The following is a 15,615-nucleotide window of genomic DNA, read 5'->3' as shown; positions in this document are numbered from 1 at the left end:
GACATAGAGACAGACACACACACACACACACACACACACACACACACACAGACACAGACACAGACACAGACACACACACACACACACACACACACACACACACACACACACACACACACACACACACACACACACACACACACACACACCCTTCATCGTCGATGCTGTCTTCTCCACACGAGTCCAAAATTCAAAGTTGGCGGCACGTCAACGTTGACAGGTGGTGCGCGAAGTGCGCGAATTTTTTTATTCTTCGTTTGTTGCGTTTCCGCACCTTCGCCGAAATCTTACACAATTTTCTGTCACACACAAATCGGCAACAACGACTTTTGTTGTGGTGTGTGTGTGTGTCTTGCTTTGGGGGCTGGTCCGATTCGCTCAACTGCTTCATCCGCATCCCATCCATCCCAGCCATCCTCCTCGCAGCGTTCCAGCGCTCCAGCCAGCACTGCCGCCTTGCTTGGCAAGCAGCAATAGTGGAGCCACACAGCTGCTTGTGCAGAGAACACAACGTGGTGGTCCCTACGACGACAACTTTCAGTGTGTGGCTGTTGTCTCAGCAGTTTTTTGTTTCGGCAAACACGCGCACACGCTGCCGGCGCGAACTGTGGATTCGTGCGTAGGTTCAAACGCGTACACACACGCACACTCAACAAGCACCAGACGGCAGTAACAACAGCGCCAGCTGCAGTGTCTCACAGCAACATCCTCTGCTAGACACGCAACCGATAGTGACAGCAGAAGCAGCAACCTTGTGGCAAACAAGTTTCCGGAATAAACGCCAGTTGACACTGTAACTGCAGCACCGCAGCCCAAACGCAGCGTGTTTCGTGGTGAATAGTGGGCAAAGACGTTACAGCCCTCGCCATACCCAGCTTTCCAGACACGCTTACAAGAACCGCAGCCATGGGCGACGACAATGAAGTGGATCCTTGCGAGGGCATTTGCGAAACCTTCCTTGAAACGAAGAAGAAGTGCGTGTTCTCTGTTGTGTCTCTGCGCGCGTGTGCATGCACCTGTGCATGCATCCCGCTCTTGCGTGTTTGTTTGATGTGCGCCCCCAGCTCATCCTCGCTTGCACTTTTGCTGCTCCTGTTTTCGTGCATGCATCTGTGTGTATGTGTGTGTGTGTGTGTGCTCTAGGATGCTTCTTGAGAAGAAGAAGCTGCTTGAGCTGAAGTTGAAACAGGTGCACGCAGGCACACACCCCACGCTTGTGGAGAAGCTCAAGGCGCTGGACACCAAGCACAAAGCTGCCATAAAAGCTGCAGGTGGGTCAATATGCAAGATCTTGGTGCCACACGCCTTCCGCGACGCTGCATCTGTGTGTGGTGCGTGCTGTATTTCGTACTGCTCACGATAATCACCACGTGCATCTCTTGTCGCTGCTGTGCATTGCCCGACCGCCATCTTCCACCATCTTCCACTGTCACAGTGGACGTGCGCAAGCACAAGGTGAGCTGGTGTGTGTGTGTGTGTATTTGTGTGTGTGTGTGTGTGTGTGTGTGTGTGTGTGTGTGTGTATGTGTGTGTGTGTCTTGTGGGTTGGTGTGCCTGCCTGTGTTGCCAGCCGTGTTGTCTTGACCCGTGATCATAGGTTGCACGGCCCTTGTCCTGCGTGTGTGAGTGTATGCGAGTGCAGCTGTCGCTGGTTTCCTCACCTGGCCTGCATTTTGGGCTGCTGCCATCTTGTCTCAGGTTCACTTCTTTCGGCTGTGGATTGCGCGCGAACGCGAGGGGCTCATCAACACACACAAGGTGCGTGCACGTGTTAGTGTGTATTTGCGTGTGCTTGCGTATATGGCATGTGTGTATGTGCGTGTGTGCGTGTTTGTGCATGTGTATGTGTATGTGTGTGTTTTGCTGCTGTAACACAACCACGCACCTGCCACAGCCCCTCGCATGGTTTCCCTCTTCTTTCCCTCACCTACCACCCATAACCCCCGCTGCCACCGCCACCGCCACCGCCACTGCCACTGCAGGACGAGGTGACGACGCTGCGCGAGAGAATAGCGCAGAAAAAGGCGGATCACATCGAGAATCTTCGCCAGCAGCATCTCGACATGCTCCTCCTCCCAGAGCCAATCCGTACGTCCATTGGCCCCACGGCTCCCCTGCACTCGTGTGTGTGTGTGTGTGTGTGTGTGTGTGTGTGTGTGTGTGGGTGTGGGTGTGTGTGTGGGTGTGTGGTGTGTGTGTGTGTGTGTGTGTGTGTGTGTGTGTGTGTGTGTGTGTGTCCTTCACGCGTCTCCTTGCGCGTAAGAAGAGCCAGCTGTGTCAGTTTTTTTCGAGCCACAATGCACAACATTCCCTCAAGCCCTATGCACCACCCCATTCTAACACGTTTCCCCTTCCCCTTCCCCGCCTCTCTCTCCTGCGACAGGAGAAAGCGACTTTGTTGCGTGGAAGAAGACAGAGACGAACCAGGAAGACAACAGCACAAGTTCACGCCCCGTGCGCACACTGCCACGAAGAGCAGCACAGAGCGGCGCTGCTGCCGCCACAGCTGCACTCACACAGAAGGACACGCGCACGACAGCAAATGCTGAGCCCAGCGCTGATGGCGGTGCTGCGAGTGCAACAGCAACCACCACGGCCACCACCACCACCACCACTGCTGCTGCTGCTGTTGAGGTGACAGCGGCTGCCAAGCGGCGGGGCAGCGAGCCTGTCGGGAAGAAGAAGAAGGAGAAGAAAAAGAGAAGGGAGGAGGAGGAAGCAGAGCGCAGTAAGGAGAAGAAGGGGCGTGGTGACGCCAAGACGCGCACACGCACGTCAGCAGCTGATGGCTCGCCCAGCAAGCGGCCCAAGGTGCACGTTGGCCCCTGTGTTGTGTACATGCTTCGTGACGACGATATCGCTGCAGACCTCAAGGCTCTCCGCTCATGAGCTGCTTGGTGTGTGTGTGTGTGTGATGTGTGTGTGTGTGTTGTGTGTGTGTGTGTGTGAATGAGAAAGAAAGAGAGCGTGTGCGCGTTGAGTTGTGTGCTTGTGTGTGTGTGTGTGCGTGTGTGTGTGTGTGTGAATGTGCGTGTGTGCGTGATGTTGTGTTAACTGAGTAAGCGAATGCGTACATTGCATAGTTGTCCTGCCTTTTATGTGTGTGTGTGCATGTGTGTTTGTGTTTGCTTTCGCCATCTCTGCTCTGGGAGGTTTTCGCTAGTCAGCTGTGAGAGTGTGTCTGTATGGAGATACCTCTCTCTCTCTGTATTTTTTGCTCGCTCGTGTTTGTTCTTCCTCCACGACGAAATTGTCTCTTCATCATTGCCGCTGGCGTTGTGGAAAGGGTGCAGAGCACCCTGTTTCGACAGCTCTGTGTGTGCATGTGTATGTCTGTGTGAGTGCCTGTTCTTACTTTGCGTTGCTCCATCGTGTGCAGCAGCACCACCAGCATTGCACACACACAGAAGCCAGATTGTTGGCTCGTGGTCACTGCTTGGCGTCACTGTTGTTGCCTTGCTCGACGCCGGTGCTGTTTTTGCCCTGTCTCTCCTGTCGCCAAACGCCATTTCATTCCTGCTCTTGCTTGCTTGGTTGCTTTGTGAATAAACAACATCTCTGTCAACAGCAACGCGCGCATGCTTGTGCTGATTGACACTGAGTGCGAGTGAGTGTGGACACACACACACACACACACACACACACACACACACACACACACATCATTACAGCCTTCTAGGGAGTGCATTGGTTCGTTTATTTGGGCAGCGCACCGCTGGGCTAGTACATGTCCGGAAAAGACACCTGTGGCGTGACTGTGCTTGGGTCGGTGGCATATCGCTCCAGGTTGCGGACAAATGCTCCAGCCACATCCTCAGGGAACGACGTAGCAGCGACGTGCGGGGTAATGGTGACGGATGGGTGTGTCCACAGGGGCGACGCCTCAGGCAATGGCTCCGTTCGGAACACATCCAATATCGCGTGCTGCAATGCAATGTCATGCGTGTGTGAGTGTGGGCGGGGGGAAGCTGCTGAGTCAAGGATAGCCCAGCCAAGCTAAACGGTTGTGATGTCACATGTAACACGCATGCACGCACGCACGCATGCACGCACACACACACACACGCACGCATGCACGCACACACACACACACACACACACACACACACACACACACAGCTGCATGTGCTGACCTTGAGCAGTCCTTGGTCGAGGAAGTCGCACCAGTCGCTGTCATTCTCGACAATGTCGCCCCGCCCTGCGTTGATGAACGTCGCCTGTGGTGGTGATGTTGTGATGGTGGTGAGGGCAATGGGAGGAGAGGTGCTGAGACAAATCTAGCATCACACACCGACACACACATACACAGAGACACACAGACACAAAGACACACACATACACACAGACAGACAGACACACACACACACATAGGCACATACAGACACACACCTCGGCGCAGTGTGCGCGGGTGAGCAGGTCTCGGTTGATGATGCCACGTGTCAGCGGAGTGGATGGCATGAGGTTGATGATGTAATCGCTGTGGTGCATTGCCTCAGCCATGTCGTCCGTGGTGAAATAGCACAGCCCTTTGACGCCGTCATGCGGAATCGATCGCACAACGCCACGCACGCTCGACCCAAGTCCAAGCAGCGTGCTCGCAACCTGACACCGTTATCAGTCAGTCGTGGTGGAGATTGGCCAATGCGATCAGGCAAGCATGAGAAGAACACGCACGCGTGTGCACATACACGTCGTCATGGATCGCATGATGCGTGTAGTCAGACAAAGGCAAACAGCAGACGTTGTATGCAAGCACTCATGCAGCCATTTTCCCAAGCGACCCCAATCATAACCACTCCCCCCCCCCGCCTCCTTCCCGCTCTCCACCACAATCGAGTATCGTGGCTCACCACGCGGCCAATTTCGCCAACGCCGAGGATGCAGAGGGTGAGGTCGGCAAGCGAGCGGTATCTGTGGGCCGGCAGTCCACCGGGCCGCCACCGCTTTGCCGCCTGCACATACGCACGTGTCGAGAAGCAGAGGGGATGGGGGAATGGAGCAAGGTGGATGGCATAGAAGGGCCAGGCATGTGAGGCTGAGGCCATCATGTGCACAAAACACACACACACACACACACACACACACACATTGTTGACTGTTGCATACGCACGAGCACGCACACGAGCATGCTCACAGAACCTGGTCTTCGTGGTAGCGCACGACAAAACGCTCCCGCGCCAGTACTTGCGTGAGCACATACTGCGTCATGAGGGGCCCGAACGGCCCGGCGTACCTATGCGTGATGATGGAAGAAGTTTGCATGGGAAGGGAATGAACACTGGACATTGCAGCCGCGAACCTTCGGGTATCTCAAACACACACCCAATACACGCATACACACACGCAACACACACCCCAACACACGGACCTTGTGAACGTCCAGCTGGGGACACGCTGGTCTTGGTTGAGCCTGTTCATGACCAGCTCCACGCCAGCCCAAGTGGACTGCACCCATTTGCATTCCTTGGGAACCTGCGGCAAGAACTCGGCCAGCATGTCTGCGTACATCACCATGAGCAGCGGCGAGGGGTTCATACACACGCATGCGCTCGCACATGAGTGACACGGTCACTGGAGCATGCGCAAGCAACCTCATCACACACACACACACATGCGTCCACCTGGGTCGATCAAGAGGATGTCTGCCTTGGAGTCTTTCAAGTGATCCTTAGCGACCTGCACACAGAGGAGCATGGGTGAGAGAGAGAGAGAGAGAGAGAGAGAGAGAGAGAGAGAGAGAGAGTGTGTGTGTGTGTGTGTGTGTGTGTGTGTGTGTGTGTGTGTGTTTGTCTGCTGCGTGCACGATTGAGCGTGAGTCACATCAAACAAAAAGACGAACAAACAGACGAACGAACACACACACACACACACACACACACACACCTCCTGCACGATGAACGCTGTGGTTTGCAGCTGCTCGGAAGCTGCAATGCAGCTGCAAACGACGTCTGCCAGCTGGTTGAGCTTGGACACGACACTGATCTTCGTCACCCGACTCGCCATGGCGTACGGCTGCTTTGCTCGCTTGTGACAGTGCACTCACAACAAACACAAGTCGTTGCACTTATTGTTTGTGGGCTTTGTAACCGAGACTGATTTCAGTCTCATACCCGCGTGCACCAACCACCAGCAACTCCACAGCAGCAGCCACACGACGATGGCCGACACACCAACGACAGCGTTTGCTGTGCGCAGCCGCGATGGGCTCGTGTTGTGGTCTGGCCCGCCAGGCGATATCGTCCCCACCAACCGCATTCAGTGAGTGGCGCAAGCGCGCCTTGCCTGTGTGTGTGTGTGTGTGTGTGTGTGTGTGTGTGTCTGCCCTTGTGCAGGCGCTTTTGCGGTTGACCTTGTGCACCACCCACCATGACGATTGTCGTTACGAACACCTCCACTTCTTCTTCTTCACGGCGACCGTTTTAGGGAGCCCGCTGCTTGCCGTGCGCTCGTCTTTTCCAAGGCTGGCGACAAGGTCGCGTGGTGCAATGGCCGAGAGTAAGTCCACACGTACTTGATTTGTTGCTTGTCTCCTCCATCCGCCACATGATTTGTGTGCGCTTCGGAGTGTTCGTGTATGTGCCTTGTCACTGACGCCTCGTCTGACCAACAACCCTGCCAGGGTTGTTGTGTTGAACCTCGAGACCAACGAGCGCGAGTGCACCATTGCACGCCCCAAGACCAGCGCCATCGCCTTCTCCCCAAAGGCCACTCACCTCTGCACCTGGGAGACCTTCACCAGTACGCTTGTGTGTGTGTGTGTGTGTGTGTGTGTGTGTGTGTGTGTGTGTGTGTGTCTGTGTGTGTCTGTGTGTGTCTGTGTGTGTGTGCATGAGTGCGGCAATCATCGTATTGATGACCAAGTGTGTCAAGTGTTGGCCTCCTACACCGGTGGCATCCCCCCATCTCTGTCTCTTGTTGCGATGACCACTTCTAACGACAGCCGCTCTTTCCCCCACCATCCCCATGCCTGCTGCTTCATCGCAACAGCCAAGGATGGCCAGGCCAACCGCAACTGCGGCGTGTGGGCGCTTCCCTCTGGCGAGGAAGTGATGACATACAGCCACAAGCAGCGCTCCAACTGGCTGCCCAAGTGGACCGATGACGAGAGCGTGTGCGTGCGCCAGACCCCCAACACGCTTCTCTTCTTCGACGGCGCCAACATCACTGCAGGTTTGTGTGTGTGTGTGTCTGTGTGCAGGTCGTGCAAGGTGCAAGGGCGTGTTCGTGCTGCTGGTGTGCTAGTTCTGCGCCTACCCACGCATCACCATGCACCAACTGCATCGATTGTTGTCTCAACCATCAACTCCACCACCACCACCACTTGATCATCACCACCATCACCTGACCATCAGCCCCTACGCAGAAGCTGAAGCTTGAAGGGCTGACGGCGTTTGAGGTCGCCCCTCGCCTCCCCCACTGCCGCGTCGCCGTCTGGATCCGCGGCAAGAAGGTGTGGTTGGTTGGTCGTGCGTGTGGTTGGTTGGTCGTGTGTGTGTGTGTATGTGTGCGCGCGTGTGTGAGTGAGAATGTGTGTGTGTGTACATGTGTACAGAACCTATTGCCTCACCACCACCACCATCATCATCGTCACCATCATCATCATCATCATCACCACCACCATCCCTCTCCCTTTGTACGCTGTTGTTGCTGCCGCACGTCAGGGCATGCCGTCTGCGGTGCGCGTGTACTCGCCGACCAACCTCAACGCCCCCATCGCGTACAAGTCGTTCTTCAAGGCAGACACCGTCAGCATGAACTGGAGCAACAAGGGTGCGCGCACTCACGTGCCATGTGTGTGTGTGTATGTACGTGTGTGTATGTATGTGTGTGTATGTGTGTGTGTGTGTATGTGTGTGTGTGTTCGTTTAAGCGTGTGGGTCAACTATGCGCGCTGCCAGTATTACATTGCCACCCCCAACTCCAACTCCAACTGCAACTTTCACCAACACGGCTACCCTTTCACGATCATCACCCTCTCCTCTATGTAAACATGTTTTGCGTCACCGCACACCTCGCCACTGCCAGGGTCTGAGGTGCTTGTGAGCACGCAGACGGATTCCGACTCATCTGGCGCGTCGTATTACGGCGAGACGGCCCTGTACTTCCTCACCTGTCACGATGGCACCAGCGCCAACGTCACCCTCGGTAATGTGCATGCAAGGGAGGGGGAAAGCGTGTGGATGTTGGGTGCAAACGTGCCTGCATGCGCATGTGTGTGTGTGTGCTTGTGTACGTGTGTGTGTGTGTGTGCTTGTGTTTGTGTGTGTGTGTGTGTGTTGAAGAAGTGACTGCTTTGCCTTTTCATCTGTTGCCCGTCGTACGTGAAACGTGATACGTCATCTCATGGCAAACACACACACACACACACACACACACACACACACACACACACACACATGCACAATTCCGTGCCCGTGCGCGTGCACAGACAAGAAGGGTCCGATTGCCGGGTGCGAGTGGTCTCCAAACGGCCGCCACTTTGTTGCCATGTACGGCACCATGCCAAACAAGGGTGAGCCACCTCTTACACTTTGCAGCGTGGTGTGTGTGTGTGTGTGTCGCGGATGAGTTGTACTATGACCATGCTCATCGATGCCAACGCAACACACAACACGTCCTCGTCCCCCCCCCCCCCACACACACACACAAACACCATCTGCACCGCTCTGCACAGCGAGCGTGTTCAATTACAAGTGCAAGCGGGTGCAGGATCTTGGCACGGGCCACCGCAGCATGGCGCGCTTCAACCCACACGGCTCCGTCCTCGCCCTCTGCGGCTTTGGAAACCTTGGGTCAGGCCGATGCAGTGTGATGTCACGTGTACCGCTTTGTCGCTCACTTCTCCGCGTTTTTTCCAACTCGAGACACACACTCCTTGCACCACACCACGCCCCATCCCACACAACTCACATCACAAACCCCGCCTCCTACATCAACCTCACCTCCCCGAATTATGCGTCACACTTTTCCAACCCATCTGCCTGTGTTACGCGCGTGTGCAGTGGCGAGGTTGAGATCTGGGACACGGACAAGTGGGAGAAGATCAACCGGTTTGTTGCGTTCAACACGACGACGTTTGAGTGGTGTGCGGACAGCCGCCACATTCTCATGGCCACCACCACCCCGCGCTCCACCGTCGACAACTGGTCAGCACCGAGAGCAGAGATAGAAGCGGGAAGCGGACAGGAGAAGTGGAGTGTGTGTGTGTGTGTATGTGTGTATGCCGTGGAGGCGAGCTGCGTCCCGCAACGCTACCAACACACACGCACGCACGCACACACACACACACATTTCTTATCATTCATCCCACACACACACACACACACACACACACACACACACACACACACACACACACACACACACACACACACACACATTTCTTATCATTCACCCCACACACACCCTCCCCCCTTATAGCTTCAAGGTGTGGCACTACACGAAGGGTGAGGTGAAGAAGCAGGAGTACGGCGAGCTGTACGAGGTTGCCTGGCAGCCCATGTCGTGGAAGGCGTTCCCTCGTCGCCCGCTCTCCCCCGTTCCACAGGAGGTCAAGGAGGCCGCGTCTGCACGTGAGGAGCACGTGTTGGAGGGGGGTGGGAAGAGGGTGAAGGGGTGAACTCTTGTGAACATGTTGTTGTGCGTGCATGCATGCAAGGGGTACAAGGGCGGGTATTTCACATGTTGACAACAAGGAACTCTACAACATAGCACGCTCACACGCTCAAACGCACACTCACACACTCAAGCGCGCACTCAAAGCATACTCCCACCACGCACACTCAAAGCATACTCGCTCACGCACACTCGCTCACACTCACACACATTTACCCACACTCACCACCACCACCATCATGACAGCGAAAGCCGAGCCGTACCGCCCCCCTGGCATGCGCAACCGCGTTGTTGGGATGCAGCCCGTTGTTGTTCCTCCTGGCGGCGGCGACGCAGACAAGAAGAAGAAGAAGAACAAGAAGAAGAAGAGCAAGAAGAAGAAGCCAGAGCCCGAGCAGGAAAAGGTGGCGTGCCGCGGTTTTACTCGAGGGAATGGTGGTGGTGGTGGTGTGGTGGTGGTTGTGTGGTGGTGGTAATGTGTGAGTCATGCGTGTATACCCTTGTTTGGTTCTGCACGCATTGCTCCTCTGTCACTGTCAGCCATTCGCCCGGTATCCTTTGTTCCTTCCCCCTCCCCCCAAACACCAAACCCTGACTACCCCATCACAACCTCACGCCACGCCGAAACTGCTGCGCCCGACACCATGTGCGACGCGTCGTGCAGTCTGCAGCAGAGAAGCCCCCCTCCGAGCGGACGGAGGAAGAGACGAAGGAGGTGTTGAAGCGTGCGCGTGCACTCAAGAAGAAGCTTCGCCAAATTGACGCCCTCAAGCAGCAGCAGGACGAGGGAGAGACGCTGAACCAGGAACAGGTGTGCTGGTGATGGTGACGTTCGTGACGGTGGCAGTCGTGTCTTGGTCTTGGTCGGGGTTGTCCTGTGAGATGTTTGTTCTTGCATCACTGGCTTTGACTGCTTGTCGAGTTGACTGCTTGTCGAGTTGACTGCGTGACGGTTTGACGGGTTGACTGGTTGCTTTGCACTCCTACCATCTTTTGACAATCATCATTCTCATACCGCCATCATCACCGCCATCATCATCATCACTACCACCACTACCATCACCAGCTTGACAAGCTTGCCTCTGCCGCTGCCCTTGAGGAAGAGCTCGAGTCTCTCAAGATTGAGGACGACAGCAAGTAGTGTGTGCCGGCCCTCCTCTTGCTTGCAGGCACGCACCTCTGTGATGTGTGCATGTTTGCATGTGCTTGATGGGGTTGGGCAGGATGCAAGCGTGTTGTGTTGTTGTGGCACGACTGAGCAGCCATCCTTCCAACTTCTGCATTGTCGATGCGCTGTGGATGCGTTGCTGTTTCTTGTCACGTGTGTCTATGTGTGTGTTTGGTTTGTTGGTGTTTGCTAGCTGTGCGCTGACGCAATGAAGAATGAAACACAACTGTTCACTGAAGGCCACGCACACGGTGGGCATGTGAGTGGAGGGAGAGAACACAACAACAAGAAACGGCAACAAGAAACGACAACGCGACAAGCAAGGCGACACGCAACAACAGCAGTGCAGCCGTGGCGTGGTTGGTGGTGGTGGATTGGAGAACGAGGTGACAGGAGCGCGGACGCTTAGTCTCTCTCCGCAATGGCAGTCAGGTGCCTGCAGTGTTTGTCATGGATGTTGACAGGGATGTGATGTTGGTGAGTGGTACGATGGGATGTGTGATAAGAACAGAGAAGGTAGCAGACAGAGTTTGCAAGACACACAATCTCACACACACACACACACACACACACACACACACACACACACACACACACACGCACACACGCGCCATCATGCGTCTGCGGTTGCACAGCAGAGCAGCGCACCTGTCAATTTCCTCCTCAGAGAGGGTGGTGAACTTTGGGTTCTCCTTCGTGACAATGGCAACCTCAATCTCAGACGCCTTAAAGTCCATCGACATGAGCGTGCTCAGCGCACTGATGGCCTCCTGCACACAGGCAGCAGTGGCCATGGCGCAATGACGTGTGGTGACGTGTGGTGACGTGTGGTGCGGTGAGGGGAAGCGAGGTGAGACGCAGTGGGGTTTGAATGGAGATGAGAGCACACTCCAAGCACACGCGAAGAAAAAGCAAACAAACATGCAGAGTCACACACACACAATTACAATCACACACACACACACACGCAGTGTCACACACCTGGACGGTGCCGTCGTAGTCGAGTGTTGGGTTCTTCTTGATGCGCTTCTCGAGGAGGTTGTGAGCCTCAATCATCTTCGTCCCCGCAGCAACGGCCTTGTATCCGGCATAGAAGCCAGCAGGGTCGCACTTGTACACCTGTGGGCCAAGCTCATCATCAACCCCAATCAGGATCATCGCTACAACACAAACACACGTGTAGATGATGGCGACGGCAGTGATGAGACGGCGGCAGTACTGTTGGTGGTGGTGGTGGTGGTGGTGGTGGTGGTGGTGGTGGTGGTGGTAGTCACTGACACACCGCACTGCAAAGGTGCGCGTATGGCGTGCACATGGGGAGGAAGAGGACGAGCCAAAGTGTTGCATTAGTCGACAGCTTACTTGATCCCAGGGGTCGAAGGCCGGCCTCCTGTGTGTTGATCTGTGACAGGTCTGCCACCCGCTTGGCCTGGGTGAAGAGAGGAGGATTGGTGACAAGGGGGGAGGTTGAGCCATGCGCACACAAATATGTGTAAACGTGCACAAACACACACAGCCACACACAGACGCACACAGACACACACACACGCAACAGACACGCACACACGATGATGCGGCTTGAACGAACCACTTGGTCGATGGGCATGTCGTAGCCGAAGCGGTACTTGAACTCTGCGGCTTCGTACCGCGCACGACGCACTTGTGATCGCGCATCGGCTGAGTAGTCATGGAGCAGGTGCGGTGTGAGATGTGGACACGAACAAAGCGACGCGTATCCAAACGAAGCGAGATGGTCGACTGCACGGCCGAACCAATCGACGTCATGCAGTCACACAAAAAAGTTCTCGACGCACACTCTCGTTCACACTCACACAGACACACAGACACACAGACACACACACTCACAGACCCACACACACACACGCGCGCACACACACACACACACAAGCACACACACATACTCACACACGCACAGGCACACACACAAACCCACACACGCACAAACGCATGTTCCCTCACCAATCATGCCCGTCATGACGCAGCCGACGTTCTGGGTGATTTTGAACATGTGTGTGATGGTGTCTGGGACGAGCAGTTTGTCGGGGACCTTCTTCTGGGTGATGGCGACACAGCAGTCCTGCCCACGAATGGCAAGGCTTGTGTTCTTGGCCGTGTTGATGGCCTTGAATGCATACTCTGGACATGGTGGGGAAGGAAAGGTTGGGGTTGGAGTGGTATGGTTGAGTTTCAAAGATGGAGCGTGCAGGTAGCTACAGCGGCAAAACAAAAACAGAGAAGAGAGATAGTGTGTGTGTGTTTGTGTGTTTGTGTGTGTGTGTGTGTGTGTTTGCTTGTGTATTCTGTGTTCACACCATGGTACAAGCACAGAAACACACGCACATGAACGAACACACAAACACACAAACACACAAACAACAACAACAATGCAGGAGGTGCACGCACCGACTTGGTACAGCCGTCCCTCGGGAGAGAAGACGGTCAAGTGCCTGTCATAACCGGCCGATGAACCGCGCGACATGGTCGTTCACTCGCGTCCACTGGGGGATCAGCGATGCGTGCTGGGGCCAAAGGAGGAAGGTAAGGCAATGCCAAAGACGAAGACAGACACACACGCACACACAAAGCAACCGTCCGTGAGCAGAGGAGAAGCAAGAGAGCGACAACAGACAACAAAACCGCCGACAACTGAAAAGATGGGTGAATGTGTGCGATTAGCGAAGGCACACATAATTTTCGGCAGTTGGAAGGAAAGGAAGGAAGCAAAGATGGCGGAGGAGGTGCACGTCGAACGCGGCATTGTCTTGCGATGGTGAGGGGGGGTGTGCGTGTGCAGTGACGTGTGTGTGTATGCATGTGTGCGTGTGCATGTGTGTGTATGTGCATGTGTGCATGTGTGTGTATGTGCATGTGTGCATGTGTGTAACACAAACATACACACACAGACACACACAGACACACACAGACACACACATACACTCACAGACACACACATACACACAAGCAGACACACACGGACACACACAGACACACACAGACACAGTGCATACATGCGTGCACAGATGATTGCTCAACCTGTTGCATTTCTTGCTCTGTGTTCCAATTGTGTGAACGTTAGCGACATGAGCATCAAGACGTTTGTGCAAGCACTGGAAGCGAGGAAGATCATCAACAACGGAAACCCGTTCATCATCGAGGACCTGGGGTCCTTTGGGCTCTTTGTGAATCGGGACTGCGTGGAAGAGATTGAAGGCCGCGTTGCAAGCATGCTTGACTCAAACCACTTTGACGACGATGCAACCAAGAAGGGAAAGAAGAAATACGGCTAACAGTTTAATTTTTTTTTTTGTGTGTGTGTGTGTGTGTGTGTGAACTTGTACCTGTGCGCTTAGAATTTGTGGGTGGTGGCGGGTTGCTGTGGTGCACATTGACACATTTGCACACCACATGTACCACGCAGTCCTGAAACAGCTCTAATTGTATTTTTTCAGCCCAAACTTTTGTTGTTTGATTAACCGAGCGAACACAGCAATGGTTCACGGCCAACGCTATGCAGTAAACGACAAGGAACTATGATGACAAATCATGACCTCGCCAACGCACCCCCTAACCATCCTGAAAACAACCCCAGACAAGCACAACATGCACCATGGAGAGAGAGAGGGGGGGGAGCGAGAACGGAAAGAAGAGAGAGGGCTACGGGAAGACATAGAAAGCAGAACACAAACACGTACACACTCACGCACACAGAGCACATACGCACAACCACATCCACACATCTACACACAGAGCGCAGAGCACACACACACACACACACACACACACACACACACACACACACACACACACACACACACACACACACACACACACACCAAGCAACTAGTACGCGTAGAGAGGCTCCTCGTCGTCGTCTTCATCGTCGCGCTGCGCCTGTGCGGGCACAGCCTGCAACATGCGGTTACGGCGCGGGTTGAGCCCAAGGGCACCGCCAGACCCCTGCCGGCTCACACGCTGCTGTTGCTGCTGCTGCTGCTGATGATGATGCTGCTGCTGCTGCTGTTGATGATGATGATGATGGTCTGAGACGGAGGAGCGCGTGCTGGTGCGGTGCGAATGGTCAGCAGAAGCTGTCGCCCCATCGCGCTCACGCTGTTGCCGTGATGGCTGTACACTTGTTGTTGTCGTCGTTGATGTGGATGTCGACGTTGACGCTTGTGCTGTGGCGCGATACTGGTGGTCACCATTGTCATCAGCAGCGGTGTGCGCTGGGCTGTGGGGTGTTGAGGCGGCCGCAACGGCGCGGGCAAGCAGATCTTGCAGCATGTCTTGCACCTGCGTCCGCTCCCGCTCCTGTCGTGCATGCAGGCAACGGCATAAGGGGGGGGGAGGGGGAGGGTGAGGGGTGAGGGCAGCAGAGGATAACACCAACATTAACACACACTTACACACTTACACACACACACACATCTCGCACCTTTATGAGCTGGTTGATGTGTCTGAGGTGCGTGCGGTATGTGACATTGCCGCGGTCAACACGACAGGCAAAGGCAGCAAACTCAAGCGCAAGCGACAGCTTGCCCTGCTGCTCATACACACGGCTGTGGCAGGTGGTGGGGGTGATGATGATGTGGTAGGCGTGATGGGAACAAGACCAAGGGGAAACGGATGGGTGAGCGATTTGGGGGCTGGGGGATCGGACACGGACAGGGTACGAAGAGGTCATTCACACATATGCACACACACACACACACACACACACACACACACACACACACACACACACACACACACACACACACACACACACACACACACACACACACACACACACACACACACACACACACACA

At 55.0% G+C, this 15,615-nt stretch overlaps 7 protein-coding genes across 7 annotated transcripts in view; 3 read left to right on the top strand and 4 right to left on the bottom strand.

Moving 5' to 3' along the window:
- PTSG_01630 (uncharacterized protein) overlaps positions 1 to 225 on the bottom strand; it is a 6,389-nt gene extending 6,164 nt beyond the window's left edge. The window contains exon 1 of the mRNA XM_004997553.1: positions 150 to 225. Coding sequence (XP_004997610.1) covers positions 150 to 156 — 7 coding nt within the window. The 5' untranslated portion in view covers positions 157 to 225. The remainder of the gene's footprint in view (positions 1 to 149) is intronic.
- Positions 226 to 307: 82 nt separating this feature from the next.
- Positions 308 to 3,565, top strand: PTSG_01629 (uncharacterized protein). Its single transcript, XM_004997552.1, has 6 exons — positions 308 to 974; positions 1,144 to 1,271; positions 1,436 to 1,455; positions 1,699 to 1,758; positions 1,983 to 2,088; positions 2,384 to 3,565. Exons 1-6 carry the CDS (start codon positions 907 to 909, stop codon positions 2,887 to 2,889), a joined length of 888 nt encoding a protein of 295 aa, XP_004997609.1. The 5' UTR covers positions 308 to 906; the 3' UTR covers positions 2,890 to 3,565.
- A 117-nt stretch (positions 3,566 to 3,682) lies between these two features.
- On the bottom strand, positions 3,683 to 6,066 carry PTSG_01628 (uncharacterized protein). The gene is made up of 8 exons (XM_004997551.1): positions 5,884 to 6,066; positions 5,622 to 5,676; positions 5,369 to 5,498; positions 5,140 to 5,233; positions 4,851 to 4,952; positions 4,390 to 4,602; positions 4,134 to 4,217; positions 3,683 to 3,924 (listed from the first exon to the last, which is right to left on the bottom strand). The coding sequence occupies exons 1-8, from the start codon at positions 6,001 to 6,003 to the stop codon at positions 3,721 to 3,723; spliced, it is 1,002 nt and encodes a 333-aa protein (XP_004997608.1). The 5' UTR covers positions 6,004 to 6,066; the 3' UTR covers positions 3,683 to 3,720.
- An 8-nt stretch (positions 6,067 to 6,074) lies between these two features.
- On the top strand, positions 6,075 to 11,021 carry PTSG_01627 (uncharacterized protein). The gene is made up of 14 exons (XM_004997550.1): positions 6,075 to 6,258; positions 6,424 to 6,495; positions 6,620 to 6,738; positions 6,988 to 7,170; positions 7,353 to 7,450; positions 7,662 to 7,770; positions 8,026 to 8,145; positions 8,429 to 8,512; positions 8,675 to 8,792; positions 9,003 to 9,146; positions 9,421 to 9,572; positions 9,862 to 10,019; positions 10,280 to 10,426; positions 10,682 to 11,021. Exons 1-14 carry the CDS (start codon positions 6,158 to 6,160, stop codon positions 10,754 to 10,756), a joined length of 1,680 nt encoding a protein of 559 aa, XP_004997607.1. The 5' UTR covers positions 6,075 to 6,157; the 3' UTR covers positions 10,757 to 11,021.
- Positions 10,912 to 13,502, bottom strand: PTSG_01626 (proteasome subunit alpha type-6). Its single transcript, XM_004997549.1, has 7 exons — positions 13,208 to 13,502; positions 12,764 to 12,940; positions 12,372 to 12,460; positions 12,146 to 12,212; positions 11,765 to 11,943; positions 11,432 to 11,553; positions 10,912 to 11,219 (listed from the first exon to the last, which is right to left on the bottom strand). The coding sequence occupies exons 1-7, from the start codon at positions 13,281 to 13,283 to the stop codon at positions 11,189 to 11,191; spliced, it is 741 nt and encodes a 246-aa protein (XP_004997606.1). The 5' UTR covers positions 13,284 to 13,502; the 3' UTR covers positions 10,912 to 11,188.
- PTSG_01625 (uncharacterized protein) lies at positions 13,502 to 14,368 on the top strand. The gene is made up of 2 exons (XM_004997548.1): positions 13,502 to 13,574; positions 13,881 to 14,368. The coding sequence occupies exons 1-2, from the start codon at positions 13,531 to 13,533 to the stop codon at positions 14,089 to 14,091; spliced, it is 255 nt and encodes an 84-aa protein (XP_004997605.1). The 5' UTR covers positions 13,502 to 13,530; the 3' UTR covers positions 14,092 to 14,368.
- Positions 14,369 to 14,644: 276 nt separating this feature from the next.
- PTSG_01624 (uncharacterized protein) overlaps positions 14,645 to 15,615 on the bottom strand; it is a gene marked incomplete at both ends in the record, with an annotated part of 3,737 nt that continues 2,766 nt past the window's right edge. Inside the window, 2 exons of the mRNA XM_004997547.1 lie at positions 14,645 to 15,115; positions 15,240 to 15,350. Coding sequence (XP_004997604.1) covers positions 14,645 to 15,115; positions 15,240 to 15,350 — 582 coding nt within the window. The remainder of the gene's footprint in view (positions 15,116 to 15,239; positions 15,351 to 15,615) is intronic.

This window comes from Salpingoeca rosetta (genome assembly GCF_000188695.1).
Source record: "Salpingoeca rosetta unplaced genomic scaffold supercont1.3, whole genome shotgun sequence".
NCBI classification, from domain to species: Eukaryota; class Choanoflagellata; order Craspedida; family Salpingoecidae; genus Salpingoeca; species Salpingoeca rosetta.
This window is presented reverse-complemented; position numbering and strand designations above follow the sequence as displayed.

Coding starts and splice junctions, on each gene's coding strand:
- PTSG_01629 (XM_004997552.1), top strand. CDS start 907: ATGGGCGACGACAATGAAGTGGATCCTTGCGAGGGCATTTGCGAAACC. Junction 975..1,143: donor TTCCTTGAAACGAAGAAGAA/GTGCGTGTTCTC, acceptor TGTGTGCTCTAG/GATGCTTCTTGAGAAGAAGA. Junction 1,759..1,982: donor GGCTCATCAACACACACAAG/GTGCGTGCACGT, acceptor CTGCCACTGCAG/GACGAGGTGACGACGCTGCG.
- PTSG_01628 (XM_004997551.1), bottom strand. CDS start 6,003: ATGGCGAGTCGGGTGACGAAGATCAGTGTCGTGTCCAAGCTCAACCAG. Junction 5,234..5,368: donor CCCAGCTGGACGTTCACAAG/GTCCGTGTGTTG, acceptor CATCACGCATAG/GTACGCCGGGCCGTTCGGGC. Junction 4,218..4,389: donor CCCGCGCACACTGCGCCGAG/GTGTGTGTCTGT, acceptor TCACCACCACAG/GCGACGTTCATCAACGCAGG.
- PTSG_01627 (XM_004997550.1), top strand. CDS start 6,158: ATGGCCGACACACCAACGACAGCGTTTGCTGTGCGCAGCCGCGATGGG. Junction 7,171..7,352: donor CGGCGCCAACATCACTGCAG/GTTTGTGTGTGT, acceptor CCTGACCATCAG/CCCCTACGCAGAAGCTGAAG. Junction 9,573..9,861: donor CAAGGAGGCCGCGTCTGCAC/GTGAGGAGCACG, acceptor CCATCATGACAG/CGAAAGCCGAGCCGTACCGC.
- PTSG_01626 (XM_004997549.1), bottom strand. CDS start 13,283: ATGTCGCGCGGTTCATCGGCCGGTTATGACAGGCACTTGACCGTCTTC. Junction 12,461..12,763: donor CGTCATGACGGGCATGATTG/GTGAGGGAACAT, acceptor ATGACTACTCAG/CCGATGCGCGATCACAAGTG. Junction 11,944..12,145: donor CCTTCGACCCCTGGGATCAA/GTAAGCTGTCGA, acceptor TTTGTGTTGTAG/CGATGATCCTGATTGGGGTT.
- PTSG_01625 (XM_004997548.1), top strand. CDS start 13,531: ATGGCGGAGGAGGTGCACGTCGAACGCGGCATTGTCTTGCGATG. Junction 13,575..13,880: donor CGCGGCATTGTCTTGCGATG/GTGAGGGGGGGT, acceptor TGTGAACGTTAG/CGACATGAGCATCAAGACGT.